Raw genomic sequence first — 20,896 nt, forward strand, 5'->3', positions numbered from 1 at the left:
GATTCAAACTTGCAACCTTTTAGTTACTAGAGAAATGCTCTAAACACTAGGCTAACCTGCCGCCCCAACGGGCCTCCGGATCTCGTCACTGTATCTCTGAGCATTCAAATTGCCATCGATAAAATGCAATTGTGTTGTTGTCCGTAGCGTATGCATGCCCATAACATAACCCCACTGCCACCATGGGGCACTCTGTTCACACTGAGGTCAAAACAGATTCAGGTTGGATATTCGACGGATATTCGCCTGTAGTTTTCCTTACGTCCACCAACAGCAGTTAGGGTCAAGACCCTGGTGAGGACGACGAGCACGCAGATGAGCTTCCCTAAAACGGCTTCTGACATTTTGTACAGAGTTGATTCAGTTGGGCAAAACCACAGTTTCATCAGCTGTCCGGGTGGCTGGTCTCAGATGATCCTGCAGGTGAAAAAGCTGGATGTGGAGGTCCTGGGCTGTCGTAGTTACACGTGGTCTGCGGTTGTGAGGCTGTTGGAAGTACTGCCAAATTCTGGTTGAGAAATTAACATTCCGTTTTCTGGCAACAGCTCTGGTGGACATTCCTACAGTCAGCGTGCCAATTACACACTCCCTCAAAACTTGAGACATCTGTGGCATTGTGTTGTATGACAAAATGGCACACTTTTGTTGTTCCCAGCACAAGGTGCATCTGTCAAATCAAATCCAATTTTATTGGTCACATACACATGGTTAGCAGATGTTAATGTGAGTGTAGCGAAATGCTTTTGCTTCTAGTTCCGACCATGCAGTAATATCTAACAAGTAATCTAACAAATTCACAACGACTACCTCATACACACAATGTAAGTGGATGGAATAAGAATATGTACATATAAATATATGGATGAGCGATGGCCGTGTGGCATAGGTAAGATGCAATAGATGGTATAAAATACAGTTTATACATATGAGATGAGTAATGTAGGATATGTAAACATTATTGAAGTGGCATTATTTAAAGTGACTAGTGATACCATTATTAAATCAATTTTTAAAGTGGCCAGTGATTTGAGTCTGTGTAATGATCATGGTGTTTAATCAGCTTCTTGATATGCCACACCTGTCAGGTGGATTTAATATCTTGGCAAAGGAGAAATGCTCACTAACAGGAATATGAACAAATTTGTGCACAACATTTGAGAGAAATAAGCTTTTAGTCCATATTAAACATTTCTAGAATCTTTTATTTCAGCTCATGAAAAAAGGGACCAACACTACATGTTGCGTTTATATGTGTTTGTTTAGTGTAAGTGAACGTTATAAAGGGACATTGTTTTATTTTTTAAAAAGATGTCCAGTTTGGGTCGTAGTTTATTGCCAAAACAAATAGGTATGTCTGGCCCGAGTTGACACCCTGGGCTAGCCTATCAATTTATGTAACTAGCTATTTATTTAGCAAGCGAAAGACACAGCATAACCATTAGCTAGCTAGCTAGCTGCTGGGAGGATGTAATGTGAATGGAGGAGTGGGTGAGTGACCGACGTTTTCCTATCATATCGTTTTCGTTGGTAATAGCTAGAGATGCTGCTGGTGTTAATCTCTTCGTTTTCAATCAAATGTATCTGGCAGTATAACTGGAATCTGATGGAGTAGCCTACATCAACTTCATCGGCCACCCAGACATCTTTGTCTTTTTCTCATGAGCCTAATAAATTGGTACAGTAATACTTGCACGGGCAGAAATGAGCATTAAAGCACATGCCACCAGAGGGCAGTACATCTACATCAGAGAGGTCAACATTGCCTCAACCCAGAACCAAATCTCAGGATTATAGAACCATTGCTTGGGACAGTGTAAAAACAAAACACTATATTTTCCTTGAAATACAAACAACAAATTTAAATTAAATGACAAAGTTGTATCATACCTAATTAAGTTGATATTGAATTATATTCCTCCTGTCAAGTGGATCACATATTCTTGTTAACTTTCTGGCTGAAGAGCGCTACAGAGTACATCACTTCCTGCCATCTAGGACCTCAATACCAGGCGGTGTTAGAGGAAGGCCCAAAAAATTGTCAAAGACCCTTGCCACCCTAGTCATAGTATGTTCTCTCTGCTACTGCAAGGCAAGCGGTACCGGAGCGCCAAGTCTAGGTCCAAAAGGCTCCTTAACAGCTTCTACCCCCAAGCTATAAGACTGCTGAACAATTAATCAAATGGCTACCCAGACTATTTACATTGACCCCCCCCCTTTTTTTACACTGCTGCTACTTGCTGTTTATTATCTATGCATAGTCACCCTACCTACATGTACATATTACCTCAATTACCTCGACTAACCTGTACGCTCACACATTGACTCGGTACCGGTACCCCCTGTATATTGCCTTGTTATTTGTATTTTATTGTAACTTTTTAAAAAAAACTTTAGTTTATTTAGTCAATATTTTCTTAACTCTTTTTCTTCTTAACTACATTGCTGGTTAAGGACTTGTACAGTGCCTTGCAAAAGTATTCATCCTCCTTGGCATTTTTCCTATTTTGTTGTATTACAACCTGTAATTATAATGGCATTTTATTTGGATTTCATGTAATGTACATACACAAAATAATCCAAATTGGTGAAGTGAAATTAAAAAAACAACTTGTTTCAAAAAAACATTTAAAATGGAAAAGTAGTGCATGTATTCACCCCCTTTGCTATGAAGCCCCTAAATAAGATCTGGTGCAACCAATTACCTTCAGAAGTCACATAATTAGTTAAATAAATTCCACCTGTGTGCAATCTAAGTGTCACATGATCTCAGTGTATATATACACCTGTTCTGAAAGGCCCCAGAGTCTGCAACACCACTAAGCAAGGGGCACCATGAAGACCAAGGGGCACCATGAAGACCAAGGGGCACCATGAAGACCAAGGAGCTCTCCAAACAGGTCAGGGACAAAGTTGTGGAGAAGTACAGATCAGGGTTGGGTTATAAAAAAATATCAGAAACTTTGAACATCCCATGGAGCACCATTAAATCCATTATGAAAAAATGGAAAGAATATGGCACCACAACAAACCTGCCAAGAGAGGCCTGCCCACCAAAACACACGGACCAGGCAAGGAGAGCATTAATCAGATGGGCAACAAAGAGACCGCAAAACCCAACACCTATCATCACCCGAGAAAACATCCCCACAGTGACAGCATCATGCTATGGGGATGTTTTTCATCATCAGGGACTGGGAAACTGGTCAGAATTGAAGGAATGATGGATGGTGCTAAATACAGGGAAATTCTTGAGGGAAACCTGTTTCAGTCTTCCAGAGAATGAGACTGGGACAGAGATTCACCTTCCAGCAGGACAATGACCCTAACCACACTGATAAACCACTGATAAACCACTCGAGTGTTGCTACAGTCAATCACGGACTACAGGAAGAAACCCAGCCCAGTCACGGACCAGGATGTCTTGCTCCCAGGCAGACTAAATAACTTTTTTGCCCGCTTTGAGGACAATACAGTGCCACTGACACGGCCTGCAACGGAAACATGCGGTCTCTCCTTCACTGCATGGGGTGAGTAAGTCAGAGCATGCGCAGACCAGCTGGCCGGTGTGTTTACGGACATATTCAATCAATCCCTATACCAGTCTGCTGTTCCCACATGCTTCAAGAGGGCCACCATTGTTCCTGTTCCCAAGAAAGCTAAGGTAACTGAGCTAAACGACTACCGCCCGTAGCACTCACATCCGTCATCATGAAGTGCTTTGAGAGACTAGTCAAGGACCATATCACCTCCACCCTACCTGACACCCTTGACCCACTCCAATTTGCTTACCGCCCAAATAGGTCCACAGACGATGCAATCTCAACCACACTGCACACTGCCCTAACCCATCTGGACAAGAGGAATACCTATGTGAGAATGCTGTTCATCGACTACAGCTCGGCATTCAACACCATAGTACCCTCCAAGCTCGTCATCAAGCTCGAGACCCTGGGTCTTGACCCCGCCCTGTGCAACTGGGTACTGGACTTCCTGACGGGCCGCCCCCAGGTGGTGAGGGTAGGCAACAACATCTCCTCCCGCTGATCCTCAACACTGGGGCCCCACAAGGGTGCGTTCTGAGCCCTCTCCTGTACTCCCTGTTCACCCACGACTGCGTGGCCATGCACGCCTCCAACTCAATCATCAAGTTTGCGGACGACACAACAGTGGTAGGCTTGATTACCAACAACGACGAGACGGCCTACAGGGAGGAGGTGGAGTGTGGTGTCAGGAAAATAACCTCACACTCAACGTCAACAAAACTAAGGAGATGATTGTGGACTTGGGAACACCCCCATCCACATCGATGGAACAGTAGTGGAGAGGGTAGCAAGTTTTAAGTTCCTCGGCATACACATCACAGACAAACTGAATTGGTCCACTCACACAGACAGCATTGTGAGGAAGGCGCAGCAGCGCCTCTTCAACCTCAGGAGGCTGAAGAAATTCGGCTTGTCACCAAAAGCACTCACAAACTTCTACAGATGCACAATCGAGAGCATCCTGGCGGGCTGTATCACCGCCTGGTATGGCAACTGCACCGCCCTCAACCGTAAGGCTCTCCAGAGGGTAGTGAGGTCTGCACAACGCATCACCGGGGCAAACTACCTGCCCTCCAGGACACCTACACCACTCGATGCTACAGGAAGGCCATAAAGATCATCAAGGACATCAACCACCCGAGCCACTGCCTGTTCACCCCGCTGCCATCCAGAAGGCGAGGTCAGTACAGGTGCATCAAAGCTGGGACCGAGAGACTGAAAAACAGCTTCTATCTCAAGGCCATCAGACTGTTAAACAGCCACCACTAACATTGAGTGGCTACTGCCAACACACTGTCAATGACACTGACTCTGCCACTTTAATCATGGGAATTGATGGGAAATGATGTAAATATATCACTAGCCACTTTAAACAATGCTACCTTATATAATGTTACTTACCCTACATTGTTCATCTCATATGCATACGTTGATACTGTACTCTATATCATCGACTGCATCCTTATGTAATACATGTATCACTAGCCACTTTAACTATGCCACTTGGTTTACATACTTATCTCATATGTATATACTGTACTCGATATCATCTACTGTATCTTGCCTATGCTGCTCTGTACCATCACTCATTCATATATCCTTATGTACATATTCTTTATCCCCTTACACTGTGTATGACAGTAGTTTTTTTTGGAATTGTTAGTTAGATTACTTGCTCGTTATTACTGCATTGTCGGAACTAGAAGCACAAGCATTTCGCTACACTCGCATTAACATCTGCTAACCATGTGTATGTGACAAATAAAATTTGATTTGATTTGATTTTTAAGGGGAAACATTTAAATGTATTGGAATGGCCTAGTCAAAGCCCAGACCTCAATCCAATTGAGAATCTGTGGTATGACTTAAAGATTGCTGTGCACCAGCGGAATCCATCCAACTTGAAGGAGCTGGAGCAGTTTTGCCTTGAAGAATGGGCAAAAATCCCAGTGGCTAGATGTGCCAAGCTTATAGAGACATACCAAGAGACTTGCAGCTGTAATTGCTTCAAAAGGTGGCTCTACAAAGTATTGACTTTGGGGGGTGAATAGTTATGCAAGCTCAAGTTCTGCTTTTTGTGTTATTTCTTGTTTGTTTCACTCCCAAAAATATTTTGCATCTTCAAAGAGGTAGGCATGTTGTATAAATCAAATTATACAAAACCCCCAAAATCTATTTTAATTCCAGGTTGTAAGGCAACAAAATAGGAAAAATGCCAAGGGGAGTGAATACTTTCGCAAGCTACTGTAAGTAAGCATTTCACGGTATTTGGCGCATGTGACGAATAAAATTTGATTTGATTTCTTTGGCAGAAGGAACCTCTCCTCTGTCCATCTGGCCACTGTGAGGCTAAAAAGTAAGGTAAACAAACAGTTTCAGATCAGTTATTTTCAGATTGACACGTTTCTATGGAATAATAAAGTACATTACGTCAAAAACGTGATTTTCCTGTGTTTTATATTTTCAGACTGAGGTTGGAATAATACTGTATAATTGTGAAAATGACGATAATGGTGTTTTCGTGCAAGAACTGTTTGAATAGACTGTAAAATTTCAGCCTGTTTTGGTGGGATGGAGTTTTGGCCTGCCTGGCGACATCACCTGGTGGTATAAATTAATAGACCAATAACAAAAATAGTTTCAAACCTCTCTGCCAATAACAGCTAGTTTTCATGTTATATATCTCTCCCATTAGGCCCCTACTCAGACCACTTATAGACAGTCCTAGCAAAGTTCTTGCTTGCGAAATTGCTCCTTGCTAAGAAGCTACATGACTAAAAGTATTTGGTCACCTGCTCGTTGAACATCTCATTCCAAAATCATGGGCATTAATATGGAATTGGTCCTTCCCAGATGGCAGAAAAGGGGGCTTTCCACTAAGTGTTGGAACATTGCTGAGGGGACTTGCTTCCATTCAGCCACGAGCATTAGTGAGGTCGGATGCTGGTGTTGGGCGATTAGGCCTGGCTCGCAGTCGCCGTTCCAATTCATCCCAAAAGGGTTTGATGGAGTTGAGGTCAGGGCACTGTGCAGGCCAGTCAAGTTATTCCATATCGATTTTGACAAACCATTTCTGTATGACCTTGCTTTGTGCACGGGGGCATTGTCATGCTGAAACAGGAAAGGGCCTTCCACAAACTGTTACCACATAGTTTGGAAGCACAGAATCGTAGAATGTCATTGTATGCTATAGGGTTAATATTTCCCTTCACTGGAAATAAGGGGCCTTAGCCCGAACCATGAAAAATAGCCCCAGACCATTATTCCTCCTCCACCAAACTTTACAGTTGGCACTAAGCATTGGGGCAGGTAGAGTTCTCCTGTATCCGCCAAACCCAGATTTGTCTTTCGGACTGCCAGATGATGAAGCGTGATTAATCACTCCAGAGAATGTGTTTCCACTGCTCCAGAGTCCAATGGTGTTGTGCTTTACACCACTCCAGCTGACACTTGGCATTGCAAGTGCATGGTGATCTTAGGCTTGTGTGCGCCTGCTCGGCCATGGAAACCCATTTCATGAAGCTTACGACGAACAGTTCTTGTTCTGATGTTGCTTCCAGAGGCAGTTTGGAACTCGGTAGTGAGTGTTGCAACCGAGGACAGATGTTTTTTATGCGCTTCAGCACTTGGTGGTTCCGTTCTGTGAGCTTGTGTGGCCTACCACTTTGTGGCTGGGCCGTTGTTGCTGCTAGACTCCACTTAACAATACCAGCACTTTCAGTCGACCAGGGCAGCTCTAGCAGGGCAGACATTTGACTAACTGACTTGTTGGAAAGGTGTCATCCTATGACGGTGCCACGTTGAAAGTCCCTGAGCTCTTCAGTAAGGCCATTCTCCTGCCAATGTTTGTCTATGGAAACGGCATGGTTGTGCGCTCAACTTTATACACCTGTCAGCAAAGGGTATGGCTGAAATAGCCAAATAAACTAATTTAAAGTGGTGCCCACATACACTATATACACAAAAGTATCTCTCTTATTTTTTGACCATTTTAATTGAAAAAAAATAACAGTAAGGTACTTAATATTAAATAGGCTGTTATTGTAAATAATAATTGGTTCTTAACTGACTTGCCTAGTTAAATAAAGGCTCAATTAAACAATTCAAAAATATATATAATGATTTGATATTGCGTTAAAACTGCTGCATTTTGGGATTGTCTAATTCTTTTAGGATTGTGAAATGAGGTTTTAGTGGTATGTATGTCTTTGTGTGTGTGTGTGTGTGTGTGTGTGTGTGTGTGTTATCAGAACTAGCCTATAGGGACATTTCATAAACAAAGAATGAATGAGAGCAGATTAAAGCAGCAGAGGAAACCTTCGTGTTTGTAGGGGACAGAGGGGGCTAAAGAGATCTTTCTCTATAAAGTGTATGACTACGTGTGTTAAACATCTGCTCATATCGGCCAATATCCCACAATCGGAGCTGGCTGCAGTCCTTCCTCCCTCAAGTTTCTTCCCATAGGCTAGCCTATTCTCTCCGGCCGCAATCACACACTATTGGCCCGGTCAGGTGACAGGCTTTGGGGAAGCTGGCCAGCCTCGTTCTCGCTTTCCATCATTTAACACGCCATCGCCAACCGGGAGTGCACGGGAACGGGATAGAGCATCGGATTTATCGGAATATTTTCCAGATATCGGACAAAACTGATTTAGGGTCAACGGCATGGGCGAGCGAACGGCATTTCTGCTGTTATGGGTTGCGACCTTGACGCTGGCATCTGAGGTAAGAAAAGGGGAGAACAGGTCAGCGTTCTTCGTGTATCGGGCAAAGCACGAACCTCCATAAGCTAGTTCCCGTCCCTGTAGCAGCGGAGGATAAGGGTGAACTGAAGGCAGGAGGAGTGAAAATAACGGAATTCAGACCCACGGTGAATCAGGATTGCATTTGGAGGCAGAAAGATATGTTACTAAATTACAAAATTCTACAATGTTTTTAAGGCACTACGCTAAACACCATAGGTTTTAATGCGATTACTAGGCTAAATTTCTCATCTTGTTCCAACCACTCCATATTTCTGCTAGTTGCAGCCTGCGTAGTAGTGTCGAGAATAGCTTGTTTTTATCTACCTCATAGCCTTAACTAGCTTTGGAGTGGAATATCCAAATGCGTAAAGCAAAAACATTCAACATTTCTTTTTAGGCCTATAATTGCCCTACTGTTGAATCTGTCAACGACACTGGATTGACAGTTTGGCACTAGATTACATGGACCTGGAATGACAAAATAAAGTATTGGTCCGTTTCTCTACTGACAGACTACTCATTTAGCCTATATGCGAAAATATTAGGGCCTAGCTATATTGTGAGGTTACGTTGTTTCAATGGTGTTAAAGGTATGCTGGCGTGTATGAATTAGTTGGAGTCCGTTGCAAAACGTTTCGTCTGTTACAAAACGTTTTGCAACGGAAACAATTTACCATTTACTCTAGGAAGCAAACAGAGCAAAAAAAAACGGGGAGGGACATACCAGATTTTGTCCAATATAAAATATAGCTTCCGTTGCAAAACGTTTTCCGTTTGGAGTAAACAATTTCCTTTGCAAAATGTTTTGCAACGGAATCTGACTAATGAATACACCCCGCATTTTGTATTTTTCACGGGTGTGTGATCCTTTTCAGGAATATTGAACAGATTAGGCTAGACACGCGTTTAGACCTGATAAACAACATAATTAAGCCTACGGACCATAAAGCAGTCTATTATCATTTTAAGGTTGTCGACCGGTTCAACTGCAAGCGACGCTGCAACCCATGGGTTATCAATGGGGATATCAATACCCCCCCCCCCAAAAAAAAATCGGTGCCTAAAATTAACCTACCATGAAAATGCAATTCTATTGCAATGATAGGCTATCTGCTTATCAACATCAAATGAAGGACCAACAAGTTACATCCTTCGGGCATTTTACACTTTAACTAGCGTAGGGCCTCCCAGTGAGCACGTCCGACACCTGATGTACATGGACATTGAAAAGTTGTAGAAATGTGTTCCGTCCACCCTGGCCTTGATTTCAATGTCCACAGACGTCCGGCCCAGACCGGCCTCGATTTGTCCCGATCATAGACATTTATGATTTGGTTCTGACAATAATAGATGTCTTTGTTTCACAAGTTTGGACAGCACAGTACAGTAGGGCATAGCAGAGTAATAGTTCAGTACAGTAAATGCGTATTTTCAATTTCCAGAATCGACGTCGTTTCATCTTTCGCTCAGAGCCTAAATTCAACCCGTTTATCTTTGTATGTTGGATTCGATTTCAACGTCTTTTCAACATAATTTTGCTCATGCTGTGACCCATTTTCAAATCTCTATGTTAGATTCACATAGCAGGGTTTATTTTAGTCTATAAATCAGTTTGTGCCTACTCCTTTTGAGAGTGAAGACACATTGTTGCTTTTCCGATACATGGAAATATGGAACTGCTGTGCATATGGATACTTATGGAACAGACATTAACATGATACAATGTTGCGTTTGCCACATAACCGGCCAGTGGATGCTGATGGGTTTATGTGGAGTGGAGAATGGAAAAGAGTGAAGCTTGACACAAGCAAGATGGCGTCAGTGCTGCAGTGCTGAGATACACGGTGGCTAGACGGCACTGAGGAGGTTGCTGTTTTTAACAGCGCATTATTTGATTTAAGAGTTATGACACAGCATCAAATTGTCTATGTTCGTGAGTAAAGCCTCAAAATGGGCCTGGGTCGATAGTAGTAGCTTATGTTGCATCTAGACTGTTTTACGCCATTCCTTGGTGCCTTGACTGTAAGCATAAAACCAACAGGATAATTGCACTGTAAACTAGTAAACAAAGTGTGCATACCAGAACAGTCGGTCAACCCCGACATGCTAAAAGACATGGACAAGTCTCTGTTTGACAGCTGCTCTATTAGGAACATAAAACAATGTGTTTAACGTTTTCTTATCATCTTTATATCATTTTGAAGGTGTTTAGGGAAAGAATAGTCTACTTTGGTTGCAGTGTGTATGTGTGTGTTTGTTTTGTGTACCTGTAACTGATGGAGAAAGAAAAGCACAACTGTAGGCACATTTTACTTGGCCACACCAAGTAGCCTAATCATTTGCAACATCACCAATAAAAACACAATCTGGCGCAGCGGTCCAAGGCACTGCATCACTACAGCCTGCGGTTCGATCCCAGGCTGTGTCACAACCGGTCACGGAAGTCCCATATGGCGGCGCACAATTGGCCCAGCGTTGTCCGGGTTTGGCCGCCATTCTAAATAAGAATTTGTTCTGACTTGCCGATGTGAAATGGCTAGCTAGTTAGCGGTGGTGCGTGCTAATAGTGTTTCAGTCGGTAACGTCACTCGCTCTGAGACCTAGAAGTAGTTGTTCCCTTTGCCCAGCAAGGCCTGCGGCTTTTGTGGCGCGATGGGTAACGATGCTTCGAGGGTGACTGTTGTTGATGTGTGCAGAGGGTCCCTGGTTCGAGCCCAGGTTGGGGCGAGGAGAGGGACGGAAGTAATACTGTTACATTGATGCTGTTGACCCGGATGACTGGTTGCTGAGGAAAAGGAGGAGGTCAAAAGGGGTTGAGTGTAACGGATGTGAAACGGCTAGCTAGTTAGCATGGTGCGCGCTAATAGCGTTTCAATCGGTGACGTCACTCGCTCGGAGACCTAGAAGTAGTTGTTCCCCTTGCTCTGCAAGGGCCGCTTTTGTGCTTTTGTGGCGCGATGGATAACAATGCTTCGTGAGTGACTGTGGTTGATGTATGCAGAGGGTCCCTGGCTCGAGGCGAGGAGAGGGACGGAAGCTATACCGTTACACCTACTTACATAAAGGTTACACAAACAGACACTGACCACAAAGTTACTTTGTTGCCATTTACGTACGTCCCCGTTTACCAGGGACTGTAGTTGTCTCGCACACCTTCAGTGCTGGTCATAAAAAGTGCTAGCTAGCTCATGGATTTTTAATTTTTTAACCTTTTTTTTAACCTTTATTTAACTAGGCTTGTTAAGAACAAATTCTTATTTTCAATGACGGCCTAGGAACAGTGGGTTAACTGCCTGTTCAGGGGCAGAACGGCAGATTTGTACCTTGTCAGCTCGGGGGTTTGAACTTGCAACCTTCCAGTTACTAGTCCAACGCTCTAACCACTAGGCTAGGCGTACAATGTTCTTCCCCAAAAACATAGCAAAATAACAATCTGTTTCAGTAGCTATAGTTAGCTAGATGTCATCATCTAAAATCACCCGAATTCATAAGACAGTTCTTATTTGATTAATGGTGGTCGGACACATCTATGTGACGCTAGCCACAATAAGGATTAGCCACAGTAGTGAACTTTAGCCTTCAAAATAAACGTATGTCTTTGACAGTGAAGCAAATTAATACAAATAGTAGAATTATGCTATAATTGAATAGATCATGCTAAACGAGGTTGGAATGTTATATATAATCAACTAAAGACAATATTTTGTTAATTAGACAAATGTGTTAATCACACTGGATGTATTATTAAAAAATTATACTTCAGAATTGCGTTGGGGGCATACTTATTTCACTCAAATCAAATGTATTTCTCACATACACATGGTTAGCAGGTGTTAATGCAAGTGCAGAGAAATGTTTGTGCTTCTAGTTCCAACAGTGCAGTAATATCTAACAAGTAATATAACCTAACAATTTCACAACAACTACCTTATACACACAAGTGTAAAGGAATGAATATGAATATGTAAATAAAAATATATAAATGAGGCAAGATGCAGTAGATGGTATAGCGTACAGTATATACATATGAGATGAGAAATGTAGGGTATGAGAACATTCTATAAAGTGGCATTGTTTAAAGTGGCCAGTGATGCATTTAATTCCATCAAGATTGCAAGATGCAGTAGATGGTAGAGAGTACAGTTTAAACATATGAGATGAGTAATGTAGGGTAAGTAAGCATTATATAAAGTGGCTAGTGATGCATTTAATTACATCAAGATGGCAAGATGCAGTAGATGGTATAGAATACAATATATACATATGAGATGAGTAATGTAGGGTAAGTAAACATTTATATAATATAAAGTGGCAAGTGATAAATTGATTACATCAATTTTTCCATTATTAAATTGGCTGGAGTTGAGTCAGTGTGTTGGCAGCAGCCCCTCAATGTTAGTGATGGCTGTTTAACAGTCTGATGGCCTTGAGATAGAAGCTGTTTTTCAGTCTCTCGGTCCCAGCTTTGATGTACCTGTACTGACCTCTCCTTCTGGATGATAGTGGGGTGAACAGACAGTTGCTCGGGTGGTTGTTGTCCTTGATGATCTTTTTGGCCTTCCTGTGACATCGGGTGGTGTAGGTGTTCTGGAGGGCTGGTAGTTTGCACCCGGTGATGCGTTGTGCAGACCTCACTACCCTCTGGAGAGCCTTACGGTTATGGGCGGAGCAGCTGCCGTACCAGGCGGTGATACAGCCCGACAGGATGCTCTCGATTGTGCATCTGTAAAAGTTTGTGTTTTTGGTGACAAGCCGAATTTCTTCAGCCTCCTGAGGTTGAAGAGGCGCTGCTACACCTTCACCACACTGTCTATATGGGTGGACCACTTCAGTTTGTCCTTGATGTGTACGCCGAGGAACTTAACTCTCCACCCTCTCCACTACTGTCCTGTCAATGTAGATAGGGGACTACGATTGCGTAGTCTGTGGCTCTATTGGGGCAGTAAGCAAATTGGAGTGTGTCTCGGGTGGAGGTGATATGGTCCTTGACTAGTCTCTCAAAGCACTTCATGATGACGAAGTGAGTGCTACAGGGCGGTAGTCATTTAGCTCCGTTACCTTAGCTTTCTTGGGAACAGGAACAGTGGTGGCCCTCTTGAAGCATGTGGGGACAGCAGACTGGGATAAGGATAGATTGAATATGTCCGTAAACACACCAGCCAGCTGGTCTGCGCATGCTCTGAGGATGCGGCCGGGGATGCCGTCTGGACCTGCAGCCTTGCGAGGGTTAACACGTTTAAATGTTTTACTCAAGTTCGGCTACAGTGAAGGAGAGCCTGCAGGTTTTGGTGGCGGGCTGTGTCAGTGGCACTGTATCGTCCTCAAAGCGAGCAAAACAGTTGTTTAGTCTGTCTGGGAGCAAGGCATCATGATCCGCGACAGGGCTGGTTTTTGTTTTGTAGTCCGTGATTGACTGTAGACCCTGCCACATACCTCTCGTGTCTGAGCGGTTGAATTGCGACTCCACTTTGTCTCTGTATTAAGCCTCCTCAATGTACAGTTGATGTCGGAAGTTTACAAACATCTTTGCCAACTACATTTAAACTCAGTTTTTCATAATTCCTGACATTTAATCCCAGTAAAAATTCCCTGTTTTAGGTCAGTTAGGAGCACCACTTTATTTTAAGAATGTGAAATGTCGGAATAATAATAGTGATTTAATTATACTTGTATTTCTTTCATCACATTCCTTCCACAAGCTTCCCACAATAAGTTGGGTGAATTTTGGCCCATTCCTCCTGACAGAGCTGGTGTATCTGAGTCAGGTTTGTAGGCCTCCTTGCTCGCAAATGCTTTTTCAGTTCTGCCCACAAATTTTCTATAGGATTGAGGTCAGGGCTTTGTGATGGCCACTCCAATACCTTGACTTTGTTATACTTAAGCCATTTTGCCACAACTTTGAAAGTATGCTTGGGGTCATTGTCCATTTGGGAGACCCATTTTGCATCCAAGCTTTCCTGATGTTGCTTCAATACGTCCACATAATTTTCCTGCCTCATGATGCCATCTATTTTGTGAAGTGCACCAGTCCCTCCTGCAGCAAAGCACCCCCACAACATGATGCTATCACCCCTGTGCTTCACGGTTGGGATGGTGTTCTCTGGCTTGCAAGCCTCCCCCTTTTTCCTCCAAACATAACGATGGTAATTATGATCAAACAGTTATATTTTTGTTTCATCAGACCAGAGAACATTTATCCAAATAGTATGACCTATGTCCCCATGTGCAGTTGCAAACTGTAGTCTGGCTTTTTATGGCGGTTTTGGAGCAGTGGCTTCTTCCTTGCTGAGTGGCCTTTCAGGTTATATCAACATAGGACTCGTTTTACTGTGGATATAGATACTTTTGTGCCTGTTTCCTCCAGCATCTTCACAAGGTCCTTTGCTGTTGTTCTGGGATTGATTTGCACTTTTCGCAACAAAGTACATTCATCTCTAGGAGACAACGCGTCTCCTTCCTGTGTGGTATGACGGCTGCGTGGTCCCATGGTGTTTATACATGTGTACTATTGCTTGTACAGATGAATGTGGTACCTTCAGGCATTTGGAAATTGCTCCCAAGGATGAACCAGGCTTGTGGAGGTCTACAATTTTCATTCTGCGGTCTTGGCTGATTTCTTTTGATTTTCCCATGATGTCAAGCAAGAGGCACTGAGTTTGAAGGTAGGCCTTGAAATACATCCACAGGTACACCTCCAATTGACTCAAATGATGTCAATTTGCCTACCAGAAGCTAAAGCCATGACATAATTTTCTGAAATTTTCCAAGCTGTTTAAAGGCACAGTCAACTTAGTGTAAGTAAACTTCTGACCCACTGGAATTGTGATACAGTGAAATAATCTGTCTGTAAACAATTGTTGGAAAAATGACTTGTGTCATGCACAAAATAGATGTCCTAACCGACTTGCCAAAACTATAGTTTGTTTACATGAAATTTGTGGAGTGGTTGAAAACGAGTTTTAATGACTCCAACCTAAGTGTATGTTAACTTCTGACTTCAACTGGATATCTCATTAAGTCTGGATTTTTAAGCCTCCATATATGCAATGGTTTTAATGTGTCCATGATATTCGTAATTTCCCAAATAGCTTGAAGGTGTTTTCATTTATGATCCGTTGGGGTACTTAAAACTGTATTCTAATCTCCCACCATAGTAATAGTCATTTGTTGCTTGTGAGCTCGAGAGATTAGCATATATCATATAGAAGAAGTGTGGATCATCATTATTTCTACCATATAGATTAATTAGCAACATCTGTTTATCGTCCAATTGCATGTTTTAAAATGATCCACCTTTCTTTCCGATCTGTTTGGACAGTTTGCACACTCCGATCAAAATTGTTATTAATTAATATGATCACCCCTTTTGAGATTCTTTGCCCATGACAGAAATATATTTCTCCCTCCCAGTCCTTTTTCCATATAACCTCATCTGTAATTGGAGAGTGAGTTTCCTGTAAACAATAGATATTATGTTCCTTCTCTTTGAGCCAGGTAAAGACTGTCATTTTTATAATCAATCTGCTAAGCCATTGCAATTACAGCAGAATGTGGAACATAATACTACTAACAATAATAAATTATTATATCCTCATTACTGTCATAAAAACTGTGATGCACAAATATCCATATACAGCTGCTCATTATTGGCTCCCTTTATGAGTTGGCAGTTGTCAAATACAACAAAGGAAAGCCAAATTCTGCTGAAAATGATAGGCTCACTAATTCACATCCCTACAATCACAATGGAGGAAAGACATTCCTTCATTTCATTAGATCAGAATGTCAGTAAAATGAGATGAATAAATTGAAAACATGTCGTCAATTTCATCCTTGTTGATATTCTAGCATTGCAAATATAATTTGAGGAATCTGCAATAACTGATGGGTATCTGATTTATACATCCCAACACCCTTGCAAATAATACATAATCCTAATGTATAATTGCCCTTGACACTAAAGGACAAATAGGGAAAAATAATAATAAAACAATATATGCAGAAATTGTAATTATAGTGATTTGTTGTATATCGTAAATTTAGATCTTTATAAAATATGATTCCAGGACATCCCCCTTTTGCACCAGGGTCGCTGTTCCAATGCTGTTCTACAAAACGTGGAAAAGGTGTGGAGGGAGAAAGCTAGAGCGTAGACAAAAGAAATAAGATCAAAATGGTCCGGCACCATGGGAAAACATTATGGCACACGAGACACCTGTTAGTGGACTAATCCACCGCGGAGGCAGCGGCATAGCAGTATCACCAGAAGAAGATTAGAAATGATCAGAATTAACGGTAAATGTACGTTTGTTTGGTAACTGTCATTTTGTTAATGCATTCGATATATTATTATTATTACAGTCTGACTGTTTTCGCTGTAGGAGTTGACATGTTGTTTGCAGAGCGTACAACCTAGTGAAACTTGTGAGAAAAGTTTAGATTTATTTAATTCCATTTACGAGATGTCAATTTATTCATTGTTTTTTGTTTGGAGCGCTCCTGTCAATCTTAAGGAAGGAAACGCACCTGATTACGCATAGAACTAGGCCTAGGCTACGTGGTCTGCGTGCAAATGTAGACCTATAAATGTGTCTATTTGTGCTCTATTTCTGAGGAGTATTTCTGTCTGTAATAAAGTCCTTTTGTGGGGAGAAAATCATTCTGATTGGCTGAGCCTGGCTCCCAAATGGGTAGACCTATGCCAACCCAGTCATGTGAAATCCATAGATGAATTAAGGCATAATGGTATTTATTTAAATCTTTGAAACTGTTGCATGTTGAGTTTTATTTTTGTTCAGTATAGTTGATTTTATTCTAGCATAGGGTGTCTATATATGGAAAAAATACACATGTTGACCAACCGATTGGTCAAAAGAACAGACGACTCTCGGTCGATCAAGATTTTTTTTGTCGGGGACAGCCCTACTGTAAGGGCACCTTGCCCTTTACTGATTGTTCGCGGCCTAGTAGTCTGATGGAGACAAAAAACAACTGTTTTTACCAAATATTGTTGTAATGCTGTGTATTAGGAACTAGCTTAGCATGCCAGAATTACTCAGTCATATTGTAACCTTTGATTCCCTGAAGAGCTAGTTGTTTATGTACAGCCTATCCAATACTAAGCGCACATTCTGTTTCTCTGCTCTGTCTTTTGAAAATGGGATAAAGGATGCGTTGTCTCTCTTATTTCATGGGGGAGTTTTTCGTTGATAGAGAATGGTGTGCCCTTCAACTCCCTACCCCTTTCCAACACGGCCACCTTCATCTTGTAATGTGAGAGTCTAGCAAGAATGGGTCAGGGTTTCTGGGGAACCCTTTGGCCAAAATGATGCGGTCTTCGGAAATCAATCTTATCCACCTGTTTGTTGGCCATTTTTAAGATTGCTTAGTAAAATCCTTCACCTTTTCTTTATTTTCATTCTCTTTCGCTCACTTTATGACTTTGTCATGCTTCTGCATTTTTAGGTCAAGTAGCTCCACTTTCATTTCAGTGTTATCACTCAGGAGTTTCATCATTGATTTTAGGGAGTCTGACGCTTTCAAACCTTTGTTTTCAGTCATTATTTCTTCCGTTCATTTGTTGCTGTTATCCATTCCTACCTTGAGGGCCTCGATGTCCTCCATTACTCCGGGCTGTAGATCAAGCTGTTGAGGCCTTATGTACATGCTTGCCGTCAATGCACTGTCCTTTTTGGACATTGTTGTACCCGCATCCTCTTCCATTGTTATGTTTGATTGTTTGGAAGGACGTTTCGCTGGATTAAATCATCTCTCTTGGTCACTTTGTCAATTCGATATGCTTGAACAGCAAGTCAATCTATAAAAAGTTCATAGTTTTCTGTTATCCGTAGTGTAATTAGTTATAGGCTAATTTCGCAGATTTTAAGATTCATTGGATGAGTTGTGCCCACCATGCCATCACATGCCACGTCATTTCCCCTCAGGGAAGGTGGTACTTACCAAGGAGAGGCTGCACTATAGCAGAGTGTAGCCTCTCCTTGGTATGTCACCTTCCTGGAGATGGTGGGACCTGAAGTAAACTGTCTGTCACCTAGCTAGCTAGCTTGCTCTAGTCTCATGGTAGGCTATGGTTGGTACCAGAGTGCTAGTCAGCCAGTGGCAGGTATCAAATCCTGGCAGGGTTGGAACAAGACAAGCTACATAAACACAAGCTCCCTTTTTCCTAAGCATAACAGGCACTCCCAAGGTCTTAATCATGTGGAATGGGATTTCTGTTGTTACTCCTGTTACAACTGACCCCCTCAATAACAAGGACTTTTCTTGGGATTGTATTACTGCTTGCATGTCACATACTGTGTAATGTTGAGTGACCAAAACCAGGCTGGTCTGTGGCTGATCATGGTCAATGGTACAGTTTAGAGGTCGACCGATTATGATTTTTTTCAACGCCGATACCGATTTATTGGAGGACCAAAAAAGGCCGATACCGATTAATCTGACGTTTTTTTACATTTTTTAAAATTTTTTACATTTATTTGTAATGATGACAATTACAACAATACTGAATGAACACTTATTTAACTTAATATTATACATCAATAAAATCAATTTAGCCTCAAATAAATAATGAAACATGTTCAATTTGGTTTAAATAATGCAAAAACAAAGTGTTGGAGAAGAAAGTGAAAGTGCAATATGTGCCATGTAAGAAAGCTAACGTTTAAGTTCGTTGCTCAGAACATGAGAACATATGAAAGCTGGTGGTTCCTTTTAACATGAGTCTTCAATATTCCCAGGTAAGAAGTTTCAGGTTGTAGTTATTATAAGACTATTTCTCTCTATACGATTTGTATTTCATATACTTTGACTATTGGATGTTCTTATAGGCACTTTAGTATTGCCAGTGTAACAGTATAGCTTCCGTCCCTCTCCTCGCTCCTACCTGGGCTCGAACCAGGAACACATCGACAACAGCCACCCTCGTAGCAGCGTTACCCATGCAGAGCAAGGGGAACAACTACTCCAAGTCTCGGAGCGAGTGACTTTTGAAATGCTATTAGCGCGCACCCCGCTAACCAGCTAGCCATTTCACATCGGTTACACCAGCCTAATCTCGGGAGTTGATAGGCTTGAAGTCATAAACAGCATAATGCTTGAAGCACCGCGAAGAGCTGCTGGCAAAACGAACGAAAGTACTGTTTGAATGAATGCTTACGAGCCTGCCATCGCTCAGTCAGACTGATCTATCAAATCATAGACTTAATTATAACATAATAACACACAGGAATACAAGCCTTAGGTCATTAATATGGTCGAATCCGGAAACTATCATCTCGAAAACAAAACGTTTATTCTTTAAGTGAAATACGGAACCGTTACATATTTTATCGAACGTGTGGCATCCCAAAGTGTAAATATTGCTGTTACATTGCACAACCTTCAATGTTATGTCATAATTACGTAAAATTCTAGGCAAATTAGTTCGCAACGAGCCAGGCGGCCCAAACTGTTGCATATACCCTGATTCTGTGTGCAATGAATGCAAGAGAAGTGACACAATTTCGCCTGGTTAATATTTCCTCCTAACCTAACCTGGATTTCTTTTAGCTAAATATGCAGGTTTAAAAATATATACTCCTGTGTATTGATTTTAAGAAAGGCATTGATGTTTATGGTTAGGTACACGTTGGAGCAACGACAGTCCTTTTTTGCGAATGCACACCGCATCGATTATATGCAACGCAAGACACGCTAGATAAACTAGTAATATCATCAACCATGTGTAATTAACTAGTGATTATGATTGATTGTTTTTTATAAGATTAGTTTAATGCTAGCTAGCAACTTACCTTGGCTTACTGCATTTGCGTAACAGGCAGGCTCCTCGTGGAGTGCAATGTAAGGCAGGTGGTTAGAGCGTTGGACTAGTTAACTGTAAGGTTGCAAGATTGAATCCCCGAGCTGACAAGGTAAAAATCTGTCTCTGCCCCTGAACAGGCAGTTAACCCACTGTTCCTAGGCCGTCATTGAAAATAAGAATGTGTTCATAACTGACTTGCCTAATTAAATAAAGGTTAAATAAAGGTGTAAAAAAAAATAACTGCATCCAAAAATACCGATTTCCAATTGTTATGAAAACTTGAAATCGGCCCTGATTAATCGGCCATTCCGATTAATTGGTCGACCTCTAGTACATTTGCATGTACAATCTCTGTCCCATTCCCACTACTGTTACAGGGATTCCTCCTCTATCAACAAATTGTTCAGAGATCTGCACAGCCTGAGGAAGCCTGTGGAACCAGGACAGCCCTAGCTGACGATTGGTGGATTCAGGGAGGGTATCTGATCCTAGATCTGTGCTTAAGGGAAAAATCCACTCCATAAGCAGTGTCACTTGCCACATCATCATGATGCGAAATGCATAATTTGATGTAAAACACATCATCATGAGGATGTGACAAATGAGACTACTTCTTGAAAGTCCAATATCTTGAGAAATGTTGGGACTGTATGAACAGTGGACTAATGAAAGAAATGCCAAAATATATAGGTGGATTTTTCCATGAATGGCAACTCCTGCATCAACCAGCACCTTAACCCAGTTCATTGTGCTGACTCAAGCCTAGTGAATCTATGGTGAGTGTCTTC

At 41.9% G+C, this 20,896-nt stretch overlaps 1 protein-coding gene across 2 annotated transcripts in view; it reads left to right on the plus strand.

Annotated features, from left to right (window-relative positions):
• The first annotated feature begins 7,947 nt into the window (after nucleotides 1-7,947).
• LOC112241784 (amyloid-beta A4 protein-like) overlaps nucleotides 7,948-20,896 on the plus strand; it is a 51,670-nt gene continuing 38,721 nt past the window's right edge. The window contains exon 1 of one of the 2 annotated variants that reach the window (XM_042319834.1): nucleotides 7,948-8,267. In XM_042319834.1, the coding sequence (XP_042175768.1) occupies nucleotides 8,208-8,267 (60 nt within the window). In that variant the 5' untranslated portion in view covers nucleotides 7,948-8,207. The remainder of the gene's footprint in view (nucleotides 8,268-20,896) is intronic. The other variant, XM_042319832.1, reaches the window with a different exon arrangement.

Source organism: Oncorhynchus tshawytscha, linkage group LG03 (assembly GCF_018296145.1).
Source record: "Oncorhynchus tshawytscha isolate Ot180627B linkage group LG03, Otsh_v2.0, whole genome shotgun sequence".
Taxonomy (NCBI): Eukaryota; Metazoa; Chordata; class Actinopteri; order Salmoniformes; family Salmonidae; genus Oncorhynchus; species Oncorhynchus tshawytscha.